Raw genomic sequence first — 16,315 nt, forward strand, 5'->3', positions numbered from 1 at the left:
TGTGCAGATATACGCTTTTCTAACATACAATGCAACACCTCCTCCTCGTTTATCAAGTCTGTTTCTTGCAAATAAGTTGTATCCTTTTAGCCTTTTATTCCAATCATGTGTATCGTCCCACCAAGTTTCAGTGATTCCAATGACATCATATTCCTTTTCCTGCATTAGTAGTTCCAATTCTCCTTGTTTGTTGCCCATGCTTTGTGCATTTGTATAAAAACATTTTAGTTTGTGATTGGTTTCTCTTCCTCCCATATTTTTATTATTTAGATTTTTTTGTCTTTGTTCTTCTTTTCCACTTCCAGTAGCAGAGATCTCAATAGTATTTGTCAGCTGTATGGCTTTTTCTGGCCTTTTGCTTCCCTTCCCACATTGTTCTAGTTTAAAGCTCTTCTGATGAGTGTAGCAAGGCGACTTCCAAATACATGTTTTCCAGTCTTCGTAAGGTGCACCCCATCTCTAGCAAGTAGTCCATCGTATAGGTAATTCATTCCGTGATCCAGAAATCCAAATCCTTGTTGACGGCACCATTGACGTAGCCAGTTGTTCACCTGTAGAATCTTATTCCACCTCATTGTTCCATGGCCATCCACTGGGAGGATGGATGAGAAGACCACCTGCGCTCCCAATTCTTTCACTTTCTTGCCTAAGTCTTCAAAGTCACTGCAGATGGTTTCCAGGTCCTTTCTTGCGGTGTCATTTGTCCCCACATGTATTAGCAGGAATGGGTAGTGATCTGTAGGTCTGAAGAGTCTTGATATCCTGTCAGACACATCTTTAATTTTTGCTCCTGGAAGACAGCACATTTCTCTTGAGGTTATGTCTGGTCTGCAGATAGCGGCCTCTGTTCCTCTTAACAGGGAATCCCCCATGACCACCACTCTCCGTTTTTTCTTCACAACATTCTTCTTTCTCCATCCAGGAGGATTCTGAGGGCTTACAAGGTTATTCATTGCTGGCAAAGTCTTATCTTGCTGTATTTCTTCATGGTTCTCCTGTGTGAGAGCCTGGTACTGGTTCCTGAGCAGTATGGGTGCTGACTGCCTCTCGATCCTCCTGCTTCTGTGGGTCACATGCTTCCATTCCTCTGTTTCGTCAGGTGCAGTTCGAATTTCTTCTCTTTCTGAATCATGAAGAGATAATTCTGCTCTGTCTAAGAACTCTTCACCTTCCTTAATGATTTTCAAGGTAGTTAACCTCTCTTCTAGATTTCGCAACTTTTCCTCCAACAGGGACACAAGCTTGCATTTCTGGCATGTGAAGTCTGGCTTTTCCACTGGCAAGTCTGTGAACATGTAGCAGGATATGCAGCTCACCAAATGGCTCCTGGACTCTTCCATGTTCTTATTGTTAATGTTCTGAAAACAGTGAAAAAAGCTTAAAAAAAAAGCTTCAAAATGCGCGCGCCGGTAGGCGCGCGGTTTACCGATGTCCTCTTTTCAGCTCCAACAGCCAAAATCCAGTGTTCTTTGAGCTCGCGGAGACTCTTCACTTACCCCAAAATGCAGTGGGAATATGCAAATTATCTCCTCAGGACTCCTCCCCTGGTTTGGTCTTCATTTAATTTGTCTTCAATGAAAAAACACAAAAAGAATTGTCCTAAAGCCAAATTGGATATAATTCCACACCAAACCTAAAAAAGGGGGTGGACAATAGTATTGGCACTGTTTGAAAAATCATGTGATGCTTCTCTAATTCGTGTAATTAACAGCACCTGTAACTTACCTGTGGCACCTAACAGGTGTTGGCAATAACTAAATCACACTTGCAGCCAGTTAACATGGATTCAAGTTGATTCAACCTGTGTCCTGTGTCCTTGTGTGTACCACATTGAGCATGGAGAAAAGAAAGAAGACCAAAGAACTGTCTGAGGACTTGAGAAACCAAATTGTGAGGAAGCATGAGCAATCTCAAAGCTACAAGTCCATCTCCAAAGACCTGAATGTTCCTGTGTCTTCCGTGCGCAGTGTCATCAAGAAGTGTAAAGCCCATGGCACTGTGGCTGACCTCCCTAGATGTGGACGGAAAAGAAAAATTGACGAGAGATTTAAACGCAAGATTGTGCGGATGGTGGATAAAGAACCTCGACTAACATCCAAACAAGTTCAAGCTGCCCAGCAGTCCGAGGGTACAACAGTGTCAACCCGTACTATCCGTCGGCATCTGAATGAAAAGGGACTGTATGGTAGGATACCCAGGAAGACCCCACTTCTTACCCCGAGACATAAAAAAGCCAGGCTGGAGTTTGCCAAAACTTACCTGAGAAAGCCTAAAACATTTTGGAAGAATGTTCTCTGGTCAGATGAGACAAAAGTAGAGCTTTTTGGGAAAAAGCATCAACATAGAGTGTACAGGAAAAAAAAAGAGGCATTCAAAGAAAAGAACACGGTCCCTACAGTCAAACATGGCGGAGGTTCCCTGATGTTTTGGGGTTGCTTTGCTGCCTCTGGCACTGGACTGCTTGACCGTGTGCATGGCATTATGAAGTCTGAAGACTACCAACAAATTTTGCAGCATAATGTAGGGCCCAGTGTGAGAAAGCTGGGTCTCCCTCAGAGGTCATGGGTCTTCCAGCAGGACAATGACCCAAAACACACTTCCAAAAGCACTATAAAATGGTTTGAGAGAAAGCACTGGAGACTTCTAAGGTGGCCAGCTATGAGTCCAGACCTAAATCCCATAGAACACCTGTGGAGAGATCTCAAAATGGCAGTTTGGAGAAGGCACCCTTCAAATATCAGGGACCTGGAGCAGTTTGCCAAAGAAGAATGGTCTACAATTCCAGCAGAGCATTGTAAGAAACTCATTGATGGTTACCGGAAGCGGTTGTTCGCAGTTATTTTGGCTAAAGGTTGAGCAACCAAGTATTAGGCTGAGGGTGCCAATACTTTTGTCTGGCCCATTTTTGGAGTTTTGTGTGAAATGATCATTGATTTGATTTTTGCTTCATTCTCTTTTGTGTTTTTTCCTTGCAAGCAAATTAAATAAAAATAATAAGACCAAAGAATTTGTGATTGCAATCATTTTCAGGAAGAAACTGAGTATTATCTGACAGAATTGCAGGGGTGCCAATACTTTTGGCCACCACTGTATGCACCAAAGGACAATGTCACCTTATATAATAATTTGGAGGAAGAAGACCCAGAATCTAACACACCTCCTCCAACGGTGGTAAAACCTACTCGCTCTCCCGACTGCTTGGAGCCCTTATTTTCAGGATACTCCAAGAGATGTGCAGGTTGGGAACGAGAGGGACTAGACTCAGTCCGGGATATATCCATAGCCTCAGGCTCCGGGTCGGGAGTCGCGGTTTTGGAAACGGGTCTAGAGAAGGACGGTGCCAACCGATACTGAGGTCTGGGAACCTCAAACTCTAATTTGTGTGACGCAAATCAATTCGGTTAGCAAGAGAGATTAAGTCCTCCAGGGAGGTTGGATTAAGTCCTCCAGGGAGCCCTGTCTCCCTCCGCAACCTATGCTTAACATTGCTAGGCACAAATACCCGAGAGACGATCTGTGCATCTCGTGGACCCATTGCGAATCCAGCAACATCCTGACGCCTAACACTCAGTCCCATTGAGGATCTGTGGTAAATCGTGAAAAAGAAAAACTTAGGAATAGTAATAAACTCCAAGCACTGATGAGGCAAGAATGGGTGACCATCAGTCAGAATCTGCCCAAAAGTCAATATCCAGCTGTTGGGCGAAGGGCAGAAGTCTGGAGAATAAGTGGCAGTGCTGCTGGGAATATTGAGGCTTCACAGAAACTTCTCGGATTTGTCAACAAAAGTGTAAAAACTTCTGGAATCTTTATAATTGTCCGTCAGTGACCATAGAAACAGCGACTAAAAGAGCAAAAAACACTAAAACGAATAGAAAAATGTGAAAAACAAAATTTGTTTCAGTCTCAAAACTTTTGGCCACAACTGTACAGCGCTGTTCTCTACGTGCACACACACATTACACACACACGGGTCAGCGCCATCCAAACTCCAAAAATCACGCGCGACTCCACACACAAACATCAGCTCATCCAGCACCATGACAACCAGCAGACGCTGAGCCGTCCGGACATGTCATCCCTCACTCCTCCCACACATGTGACCGATCACATGACTGTGACATCACCGCAGGTCCTGTAAGCACAGAACAGCCATATATCCAGTGTGCGGCTCTGCAGGAGGAGGTATGTGGAGACCCCCCATTACTAAGTGCAGGGACCATTAACCCCTTCAAGCGTGGACCATTCTAGGCTATAATAACAAAGATCGCGTTTTTTTTTGTTTTTTTTATTTGCGCCATTCTCAGAACATGAATTGTTTTTACTTTTCTGTCATTGTAACCGTATGAAGGCGCGCTTGTGTTTTTTAATTTTTTTTATGTACGAGTTATAGTTTTGCATTACCTATCGCAGAAGGAAATACTGAAAATACCTCCCCTCCCCCCTCCGCCCACTAAATATTTATTTCTTTTTAAACAGCTCGAGGTATAACACCTACAGACGATATTCCGAAAAACACCCTCAAAATAACGCCCATAATACATTTTATTACATACAATTGACTTTAAAAACAACGGCAAGGAAAAAACGTCTTAGATAGAGCAAGGCATGAAGACACGATAAAATAAAGGGGAACGCCCTGAAAAATAGACTGCTAATCATGAAAACGGTATAATAGGCCATAATGGTGAGCGATACTATAAATGACTATCGAGACCGACGCTAATTATGGAAGATGATAGTGAAAAAAACAGATAAACAGGCACTATGGTAACAATATATCCAAGCACAAAGAACAGCGTGCACCAATGTATTAATACAGACCCATAGTATGGCCGTCCTGTTCCCCCGATGCGCACACGGCGCTTCTCCCTTGTCAAGCTTGTCCCTTGCTCTATTTTTGCATATCACCACTTTGGGGTACATATAACCTAGTGATTACCTTTCATTTGCTATTTTTGATGGGGCATTGAGGAAAAAAAAATATAACAATTCTATTGTTTTAAATTTATGCCGCTCACCGTTTTTTTCGTAGGTACCACCGCAACGATAAATATGTTAAGGCTTTTTTTTAAACTTTTACTGTGTTTGCAGAATATTAACACATTCATGTTACTGCAATCAAAGAGCTAGTATTAGCCTTCTTTCTGTCATTGTTCCCATAGGGTTTTTAGGTTGTTTAACGCTCGATATCATATCATGTAGATTGCAACGATTGCATCAATACTATACTGTATTTTGTGGATTATAAGACGCATCGGACCATAAGATGCACCCCAAATTTTGAAGAAGAAAATAGGAAAAAAAATTTTTAATGTGTCAAATGGGGGTCATTGAGCCAAGATCTAAATCTGCGCGTGTGCCATTTTCCTGAATCCCACCGCCGTGAGAGCAATGTGCAGAGCGGGGTCTCCACTCTTGTCTGCACCGTCAGGGCCGGGAGCATGACCCCACTCCTGCCGCCACGGGCTTCCTGCAGCGACGACCCTGTCTCCTGTGACCCCGCTCCACCGTGGCCACTGCCGCCCCCCCTCCCGGTTAGCTACATTCAAGCTATGAGACGCATCTCCATTTTCCTCACAAATTTGGTGAGAAAAATGTGCGTCTTATAAATCCCAATACTGTTTTGAAAAATAAAAGCAATTTTTATGGACAAGACATCACAAATGTTTGTGTATATATATATATATATATATATATACTGTATATATATATATACATTCATACATATATATATACACTGCTCAAAAGAATAAAGGGAACACTTAAATACAACATCCTAGATATCTCTGAATGAAATATTCCAGTTGCAAATCTTTATTCATTACTTAGTGGAATGCGCTGAGAACAATAAAATATAAAATTGATCAATGTAAATCAAAATTAATATCCCATGGAGGTCTGGATTTAGAATGATACTGAAAATCAAAGTGGAAAATCAAATTACAGGCTGATCCAACTTCAGTGGAAATGCCTCCAGACAAGAAAATGAGGCTCAGTATTGTGTGTGGCCTCCACATGCCTGTATGACCTCCCTACAACGCCTGGGCATGCTCCTGATGAGGCTGAGTATTGTGTGTGGCCTCCACGTGCCTGTATGACCTCCCTACAACGCCTGGGTATGCTCCTGATGAGGCTGAGTATTGTGTGTGGCCTCCACGTGCCTGTATGACCTCCCTACATCGCCTGGGCATGCTCCTGATGAGGCTGAGTATTGTGTGTGGCCTCCACATGCCTGTATGACCTCCCTACAACGCCTGGGCATGCTCCTGATGAGGCTGAGTATTGTGTGTGGCCTCCACGTGCCTGTATGACCTCCCTACAACGCCTGGGCATGCTCCTGATGAGGCTGAGTATTGTGTGTGGCCTCCACGTGCCTGTATGACCTCCCTACAACGCCTGGGCATGCTCCTGATGAGGCTGAGTATTGTATGTGGCCTCCACGTGCCTGTATGACCTCCCTACAACGCCTGGGCATGCTCCTGATGAGGTTGCGGATGGTCTCCTGTGGGATTTCCTCCCAGATCTGGACTAAAGCATCCGCCAACTCCTGGACAGTCTGTGGTACAACGTGACGCTGGTGGATGGAGTGAGACATGATGTCCCAGATGTGCTCAATCGGATTCAGGTCTGGGGAACGGGCGGGCCAGTCCATAGCTTCAATGCCTTCATCTTGCAGGAACTGCTGACACACTCCAGCCACATGAGGTCTGGCATTGTCCTGCATTAGGAGGAGCCCAGGGCCAACCGCACCAGCATATGGTCTCACAAGGGGTCTGAGGATCTCATCTCGGTACCTAATGGCGGTCAGGCTACCTCTGGCGAGCACATGGAGGGCTGTGCGGCCCTCCAAAGAAATGCCACCCCACACCATTACTGACCCACTGCCAAACCAGTCATGCTGAAGGATGTTGCAGGCAGCAGATCGCTCTCCACGGCGTCTCTAGACTCTGTCCCATCTGTCACATGTGCTCAGTGTGAACCTGCTTTCATCTGTGAGGAGCACAGGGTGCCAGTGGTGACTTTACTAATCCTGGTGGTCTGTGGCAAATGGCAAGCGTCCTGCACGGTGTTGGTCTGTGAGCACAACCCTCATCTGTGGATGTCGGGCCCTCATACCACCCTCATGGAGTCTGTTTCAAACCGTTTGTGCAGACACATGCACATTTGTGGCCTGCTGGAGGTCATTTTGCAGGGCTCTTGCAGTGCTCCTTCTGTTCCTCCTTGCACAAAGGCGGAGGTAGCGGTCCTGCTGCTGGATCGTTGCCCTCCTACAGCCCCATCCATGTCTCCTGGTGTACTGGCCTGTCTCCTGGTAGTGCCTCCAGCCTATGGACACTACGCTGACAGACACAGCAAACCTTCTTGCCACAGCTCGCATTGATGTGCCATCCTGGATGAGCTGCACTACCTGAGCAACTTCTGTGGGTTGTAGAGTCTGTCTCATGCTACCGCGAGTGTGAAAGCACAACCAACATTCAAAAGTGACTAAAACATCAGCCAGAAAGCATTGGTACTGAGATGTGGTCTGTGGTCCCCACCTGCAGAACCACTCCTTTATTGAGGGTGTCTTGATAATTGCCAACAATTTCCATCTATTGTCTATTCCATTTGCACAACAGCATGTGAAATTGATTGTCAATCAGTGTTGCTTCCTAAGTGGACAGTTTGATTTCACAGAAGTTTGATTTACTTGGAGTTATATTCTGTTGTTTAAGTGTTCCCTTTATTTTTTTGAGCAGTGTATATACAGTATATATATACAGTTGTGCTCAAAAGTTTACATGTCCCGGCAGAATTTTTCCTCTCCTGGCCTTGTTTCAGAGAATATGAATAACAAAAAAACCTTTTTCTCCACTCATGGTTATTGGTTGGGTGAAACCATTTATTGTCAAACTACTGTGTTTTCTCTTTTTAAATCTTAATGACAACCAAAAACATCCAAATGACCCTGATCAAAAGTTCACATACCCTGGTGATTTTGGCCTGATAACATGCACAGAATTTGACACAAATGGGTTGGAATGGCTACTAAAGGTAACATCTTCACCTGTGTCCTGTTTGCTTGTAATCAGTGTGTGTGCATAAAAGCTGAGTGCAGGGCCGGCTCCAGGTTTTTGTGGGCCCTGAGCGAAAGAGTCTCAGTGGGCCCTTTTAACACATACCACGATTCATGATGCACAGATACCGCAGATAAATATATATATAGAACAATGCAAAGATTTCACTTCTTACATTACATGAGCGATATCTTTTGTAAATTCCACAATAGGTCAGAAACCGGCGAATCCTCACAGCGCACAGTGCTGACCGGACAGTATAGTCCTCCATACAGTATTATGGGCCCCATATATTGCTCCATACATAATAATGACTCCACATAGTCCTACGTACAGTATTATGGGTACCACACAGTCCTCCATGCAGTATTATGGGCCCCATATATTGCTCTGTACAGAATAATGGACCCCATATAACGCTTCATGCAGAATACTGGTCCCCAGATAACGCTCCATACAGGATACGGGTCCCCATATAACTCTCCATACAGGATACTGGCCCCCTTATAACGCTCCATACAGAATACTGGCCCCCCACATAATGCCCCATGCAGGATGTCACTCCCCCCCCCCCCCCCATAAAATGACCCATGCAGGATGTCCCTTTCCCCGCCATATAATGCCCCATGCAGGATGTCACTTGTTCCCCCCCCTCATATAATGCGTCATGCAGGATGTCACCTCTCCCCCATATAATGCCCCATGCAGGATGTCACTTGTTCCCCCCCATATAATGACCCATGCAGGATGTCACTTGTTCACCCCCATATAATGCCCCATGCAGGATGTCGCTTCCCCCCCCATATAATGCCCCATGCAGGATGTCCCTTTCCCCGCCATATAATGCCCCATGCAGGATGTCACTTGTTCTCCCCCATATAATGACCCATGCAGGATGTCACTTGTTCACCCCATATAATGCCCCATGCAGGATGTCACTTTTCCCCCCCATATAATGCCCCATGCAGGATGTCCCTTTCCCCCCCATATAATGCCCCATGCAGGATGTCACCCCCCCATATAATGCCCCATGCAGGATGTCCCTTTCCCCGCCATTTAATGCCCCATGCAGGATGTCCCTTTCCCCGCCATATAATGCCCCATGCAGGATGTCACTTGTTCACCCCATATAATGCCCCATGCAGGATGTCACTTGTTCCCCCCATATAATGCCCCATTCAGGATGTCATCCCCCCCCATATAATGCCCCATGCAGGATGTCACTTGTTCCCCCCCATATAATGCCCCATGCAGGATGTCACTTGTTTCCCCCCATATATAATGCCCCATACCTCCATACATATATAAAAAAAAAAAAACAGATACTCACCTCACTTCTCCTCACCTGCTGCCGCTGCTCCGGACCCCTCACCCGCGCTGGCGTCTTCCCGCTCTGCGCTGCCTCTGACGGCTCAGGAGAGAGCGCAGTGTAAAGACGTCACCGCACCCTCTGACCTGAGACGTCACAGTGCAGCAGCCGCGGAAGAGACCGGAGCTGCTGCGAAGGCACGGGAAGAGGTAAGTATTGTGCCGGGGCCCTGAGCAAGCGGGGGAGAGCGAGCGCTGACACCAGCACTGCACCGCTTACGGGTCCCATAGCACGCCGGGGTGCATATTCTCTGAAACAAGGCCAATAAAGCAAAAATTCTGCCAGGGTATGTAAACTTTTCAGCACAAATATATTTAGATATATTTGGATAAACCGTAATTTACGGATTTGCTTTGCTTTTGTGTTGTACTCTGTCCCACTTTACTGTTTTTTAATTGATTGGGTTCAGGCCAAATCCCTGCAGAATTTGATGATGAAGAACGCTGCTGAGCAGGGATAAATGGTGAAGGGGGACATATTACCAAATTAGTGCTGTGACTCCTTCATTCACAGGATCGTGGGTGGCTCCAGAGGTCAGACCCCCACCGTGCAGGTACCTAGCAATATGTCATTACTATACCATTACTTTAGATGTTTCCCCATATTTTGGAGATTTTGTATGATTTAAATGTGCTCATCTTTTTCATACAGCTTGACTGATATCGTCTATAAAACGTCATTTTCCTGACTGATCCATCAGGGATGGATAAAGACCGGGACAAGATAGCAGAGAGAATATTGCAACTCACCCTAGAGATCCTCTTTCGGCTTACTGGAGAGGTAATGTGGCGTCATCAGAATCTCTCACATCATTATTATCATTAATAATAACTATAAATGAGCGATTTGATGCAATTATTAGCTGAACTCTCTGAATTCAAACAATATGTGATTTGCTTCTTGTAAATGGCCTAAAATGGCTCCTCAATTTTACACTTTGCAAAAATTTGCATCAGTCATAGAAGGGTCACCTGACCTCTGGCACCGCTGGGTGTTCTGCCCAATAATACCTTACAGCCATCACATAAAATAGCCCAGCTAATCAGGAGGGACTATCATAGCAAATTTAAAGCAGACGCTGGAAATGAAGTAGCCATTTGTTTATGAATCTGGATAGAGAGAGGACATCAGAGCTTAGCAATAGAGAGAAGAAAGGAGAAGAATCATGAAACACTGAAGAAACTGTACATATAGTGTGTGACAGCCGTGAAGAATGGTTACGATCCTTTTACCCAAAGCCAGATATGCTGAGGTCAAGAGGCTGGATACAGTCCTAGGAGACCTCAGAGTGTTACACACATCTTTTGAGGGCAGTTGGATGCCTTGTAGTAATTCTGAAGCTCCACAAATCCAATGACCTGGCAGAATTTGGCAATGCCGACAAATTTGAAATGCAACAGATTTGCTCATCTCTAGTAATAACAGTTGGATATGACTGGAGAAGTGAGAGATCCTGGAAATTTCGGTAGTGATAGTATTAATGTTTCCATACACAGGATTACACGGTGGTGAAGAAGACCTCTATTGATCACTGTCAGGCCCCTCTGTCTGAAGGTTGGGAAGGAACCCTGAGCCCAATCATGGTGCCTCCTCCGAACCTCCGGATACATGAGGACATCAATGACCAGAAGATCCTAGAACTCACCTACAAGATGATTGAGCTGCTGACTGGAGAGGTGACACTGCTGGGAATGGTGGGACATTATACTGTGATGCTATGAAGGGATCGGGGGATAATTGTATCATTGTATGTGTCAGGTTCCTCTAAGGTGTCAGGACGTCACCGTCTACTTCTCCATGGAGGAGTGGGAGTATCTAGAAGGACACAAGGATCGGTACAAGGACATCATGATGGAGGTTCCCCAGCTCCGCACATCACCAGGTAATAGACAGGACTAAATACACATGGCCTATAATTATCTGTATGAGAAGAATTCAGTACCTGTTATGTGTTTCCTACAGTTTTATCCACTAAGAGAACAACACCGGAGAGATGTCCCCTTCCTCTTATTCCTCTGGATCATCAGGTAGATGGAGACGGAGTTGATAAAATCTTTCCTATGATGTATGAGGACTTTTTCTTCGGTCTTGTTTCATCCAACAATGTTCCCACAGTTACAACTATTTCACAACACAACTATAATTTCTCTGTTATTACCATGGAATACAATGGTTGATTCCCGAACCACCATAAGTAATTCACCCAACACCAGAACTATCCTTCCTTAATTCTGACTACCAATGTCATGCACAGGGATTCAGAATACATAAAAAGGTACACAAGGTTAGCTAAAATTCAATCGGATAATGTTGTTATTCTTACGACAAGATTTGTGACCTAGACAAAGAACGTAATTACAATAATATAGAGCAGTGCAGAGCCCTCAAAACTTCCGAAATGGGGTGATAAAAAAAAAGAAATTAAGTCTTCAATTATCTTTTGACTTTTACAATATTTCTTCCACAGTTTTCCGATGAGGACGAAGATCTGAACCATAGTCCAATTCTAAAAATAAAAATAGAGGAGATTGATTTGTGGAGTGATGAGCAGTGTAAAGAGGAGATTCCTGCAGATAACTGCTTGGGTGAGTAGTGGCCTCAGATTAGATTCAGATACTACTTATCCACTGGCTGCAACAATATTGTGTTATTTTTTTTCCAAGGTACCTTATCTTACAGTTTTATTGAATAAACTGACTACATATTGTGATAGTGATTGTTAATAATGTTTAAACCTTAAATTTTACAAAAAGGGGTCTAAGGGGGTAACGTTTCTTCTTGTGGACAGTGACAAGCCAAGCCTGGCATATCAGAGTGAGGAGACTTATAGGCCATGCAATGCTCCTCTTGGAAATTAAATATGCAAATTGTCTCTTCAGAGAGGAAGAGGACTAGAACTGTAGCGCCACCTATTGAAAGCGGTGATCTTAAAAGTCAATATTGACTCTCTAATGAGCTTTGCAATATGACTTACGATAAAAGCCAAACCAGAATCTTAATTTGCAGACATGGTGTATTGGGGTGTTGCCCCTCATCAGCGCAAAGTATGAGATCTGATTTTGCGTAGGTGAGAGGCTCTGGACTGGAGTCTAAGGGGTAACATTTCTCTTTGTAAAGAGTGACAAGCTGTCATGGCGGCAATTCCTGGGCCTCCTCCTCCTGTTTGTTCAGACTGTTTCCTGCAGCACTCCTCCATACAGCTGATATGCATGGTGTTTCTATGCAGCCTTAGTGGAACATGGCCAGTCTCTGCAGGAATTTAACCCTTCTGTGTCCTGCAGAGATTTGGCTCCCCGGCCTGTCCCATGCCAGCAGGATCAATATAAGGCAGATCCTCCCTCCACCGTTTGCTCGAACGTTCAGTTCCTACCCTGTAGTCCACTTTTATGATTGCTCCTGTAATCCGCTTCCTGTTCCCAACCCGGCTAGTTTTCCCGTCCTGCCTGACCTCTCCGCTCCTGTTCCCGGCATTAACTTCTGACCTGTGCTGCCTGCCCCGACATCAGACTGACTGACCACGTTTTTTCTTTGACGTCTTGTACCACTTACTTGTGCCTCTGACCCTCCGGTCAGCTGCAGCAGTCCCGGGGACTTTCCTGGAGTGGTACCTGGCGACTGCCTGCAGCCAAGCCTAACCTCACCATCAGAGGCTTTAGCAAAAACCAAGTAGTCACTTAGTCATGCCCCTCCAGGATAAGCCCGGCTAGTGGCGCAGTGTGTCCACCACCACCCGCGTTACACAAGCCAAGCCTGGCATGTCAGAGTAAGGAGACTTATAAGCCATGCATGCTCCTCTGGAAAATTAAATATGCAAATTGTCTCTTCAGAGACGAAGAGGACTAGAACTCTGGCTGCTTCCAAAAGAGACGGAGCCGAAAGCCATTAGCAAATAAAATAATCACACTAGAGTTGTGTTTGTCTGCTAACATCTGCTGAATAAAATTAAATATCTGCAAGAATGAATTACATTTCTAGTTTTTACCTCCGTTTTTGTAAACTCCTGTGGAACACGTAAAAGATTAACTAATTTCCTAAATGCAGTTTTGAATAACTTGAAGGGTGCCTCTTTTTAAAATGCGCTGATTTATAGGAGGTTATAATATACAGGCCCCTCTAAGCCATTCCAGAACTGATTTGGTCCTTTATGAAAAATTCCGTTTTGTACATTTTCTTGAAAAAGTTTAAAATTGTTATTAAACTTAAGCCTGAAAACATCCTAAAACGTACAAAGTTCTAAAAAGAATAGGGTTGAGCGAGTATGTTCTGTCCGAGTACGCTCGGGCCGAGCTCCGAGTAGTTACAGCTGCTCGGTGATATGGTTGAATCGCTCCCGTGTGCATGATTTGCGACTGTTTGACAGCTTTATTACATGTGAGGAATGTCTATTTCTTACCCATTCCTCACATGTAATAAAGCTGTCAAACAGTTGCAAATCATGCACACGGGAGCGATTCAACCATATCACCGAGCAGCTGTAAATACTCGGAGCTCGGCCCGAGCATACTCGGACCAGAACATACTCACTCAACCCTAGTCAATATGTGAAGTATATAAATGCCATTAGAGTACATGGTTATGTTATTCAAAACCAGTAATATTCATTTTTATTTTCGGCAGATGACTTAACTAGGAGCTTGGAGAACCATCTGACATCTTTAGATTTCAAAGAAGACAATTCTGGTATTATACAATATACACATGAAGAACATGTCGTTTTTCCAGATATGGCTTCAGCTCCACACAACAAAAACCATCTACCATCTGATCCATTTAACCAGGTCCTATCTTCTCAATTATCGCAGACTGTTAAAGAAAATGAAATTCACAGAGGCGGTGCGGATCAACAAAGATTTCACAAAAGAGAAAAGTTATTTATATGTTCAGAATGTGGGAAATGGTTTCACCAAATATCTGATCTTGTTAGACATGAGAGAAGTCACACAAGGGAGAAGCCGTATTCATGTTCAGAATGTGAGAAATGTTTTTATCAGAAATCACATCTTGTTACACATCAGAGAAGTCACACGGGGGAGAAGCCATATTCATGTTCCGAATGTGATAAATGTTTTAACCACAAATCAAATCTTGTTAGACACCAGAGAATTCACACAGGGGTGAAGCCGTATACATGTTTAGAATGTGGGAAACGTTTTGCAGATCAATCAAACTTAGGTAAACATCAGAGAAGTCACAAAGGGGAAAAGCCATATTCATGTTTTCAATGTTCAAAATGCTTTATGCATAAATCAGATCTTCGTATACATCAAAGAACTCACACAGGGGAGAAGCCGTATTCATGCACAGTATGCGGAAAATGTTTTGCACAACAGTCAGATCGTATTAAGCACGAAAGAAGTCACAAAGACGGAAAGCTTTACTCATGTTTAGAATGTGGAAAATATTTTAGCCAAAAAGCACATTTTTCTATACATAAGAGAAGTCACACAGGAGAGAAGCCATATCCATGTTCCGAATGTGGGAAATATTTTTTCCAGAAATCGCATCTTACTACACATCAGAGAAGTCACACTGGAGAAAAGCCATTTTCATGTTCAGAATGTGAGAGATGTTTTTCACGGAAATCAATTCTTATTAAGCATCAAAAAAGTCACAAAGGGAAGTAGCAGTTTTCTTTTACACATGTTTTACTGACTAATCATACAAAAATCGTTACAGTCAGAGTATTATTCATTAGCAAAAGTTTTATTAAAACATTTACGATTATTAAAATGTATATTGTTACAATGTATTTGGGCTTATCTTTTATTTTTTTGATGTTCAATTATAACCTTAGGACTTATAGAATTGAGGGAATTTTGCATATAATTGTCATGAATGTGCTGCATTCTGCTGGGACCTGTGGTACGTCTGAGATCGGAAGATCGCAGCGTTTAGCTGAGCACAGACCCTCTTTAAATCTACACAGCTTTCTTGTTGCATGGAAAGAGTTTAGAGTTCCTTGTGGTCTATTGGATGTCAGAGTAAGGAGACTTATAAGCCATACATGCTCCTCTGGGAAATTAAATATGCAAATTGTCTCTTCAGACAAGAAGAGGACTAGAACTGTAGCGCCACCTATTGAAAGCAGTGATCTTAAAAGTCAATATCGACTCTCTAATGAGTCTTGCAATATGACTTACGATAAAAGCCAAGAGACTGAACCAAAGGCCATAAGGTAATAAAAAAATCACCATGGCTAGAGACCGAGCTGAGACCCATTACATAATTAAATAATAATTACCAAATATACACTGCACACTGAACATTTTGGGTTAGCAACTGCTTCCATGTTGACTGTGCACTCCTCTTAGGCTGTATTTTACGTAGAGTTAGATCTCAACTTCCCTTTCAATTTGTAGGCTAAGTTCACGAGAGTTAAGTCTGTTAGTGTAGTTTCCCATCTGAAGAAGACACCTTGTTGCTGCCTGATGGGTGTCACAAAATTTGATCCAAGGGGTAAGTTTCCTCCTTATGGAGAGTGACATGCCAGGTCTGGCACGCCAGTATGAGGAGACTTAAATGCCTTGCATGCTATTAGATAGCAAGAGGTGTTAACAGCTAACCAGACAAGATATCAAAGATATACAAGACATACAGGGTATCAAAAAATGCAGAACATTTAAAAAAATATCATACAAAATGACAAGCTTGCATTATACTCAGTCTCCATATCTGGGGGACCCTTTTGCCCCCTCTAGAGAGTCCCAGAGATTAGAGACAACCTCCTGACTGCATATCTTGGAGTTTCATTTGGACTCCATTGGTTAATGTCTAACACAAAGTTTTATCCTTCTTGTCCTGCCCATCCCCGAGAGTCATTGAGTAGAAAGTTAAGATAAGAGAGATCTTTCTAGAATCAATAAATGTCCGTTTAGTTTGCATGTCC

General features: G+C 43.6%; 1 protein-coding gene across 1 annotated transcript in view; it reads left to right on the forward strand.

Annotated features, from left to right (window-relative positions):
• The first annotated feature begins 4,093 nt into the window (after positions 1-4,093).
• The window catches only part of LOC141271572 (uncharacterized), an 86,700-nt gene continuing 74,478 nt past the window's right edge, over positions 4,094-16,315 (forward strand). Inside the window, exons 1-10 of the mRNA XM_073681620.1 lie at positions 4,094-4,185; positions 9,943-9,982; positions 10,081-10,209; positions 10,926-11,105; positions 11,188-11,311; positions 11,392-11,456; positions 11,897-12,014; positions 14,047-15,052; positions 15,356-15,410; positions 15,789-15,885. Of these exons, the coding sequence (XP_073537721.1) occupies positions 10,132-10,209; positions 10,926-11,105; positions 11,188-11,311; positions 11,392-11,456; positions 11,897-12,014; positions 14,047-15,052; positions 15,356-15,410; positions 15,789-15,885 (1,723 nt within the window). The 5' untranslated portion in view covers positions 4,094-4,185; positions 9,943-9,982; positions 10,081-10,131. The remainder of the gene's footprint in view (positions 4,186-9,942; positions 9,983-10,080; positions 10,210-10,925; positions 11,106-11,187; positions 11,312-11,391; positions 11,457-11,896; positions 12,015-14,046; positions 15,053-15,355; positions 15,411-15,788; positions 15,886-16,315) is intronic.

This window comes from Phyllobates terribilis, unplaced genomic scaffold, assembly GCF_046119375.1.
Source record: "Phyllobates terribilis strain yellow unplaced genomic scaffold, ASM4611937v1 Scaffold_5__5_contigs__length_657084704, whole genome shotgun sequence".
In the NCBI taxonomy this organism is placed as follows: Eukaryota; Metazoa; Chordata; class Amphibia; order Anura; family Dendrobatidae; genus Phyllobates; species Phyllobates terribilis.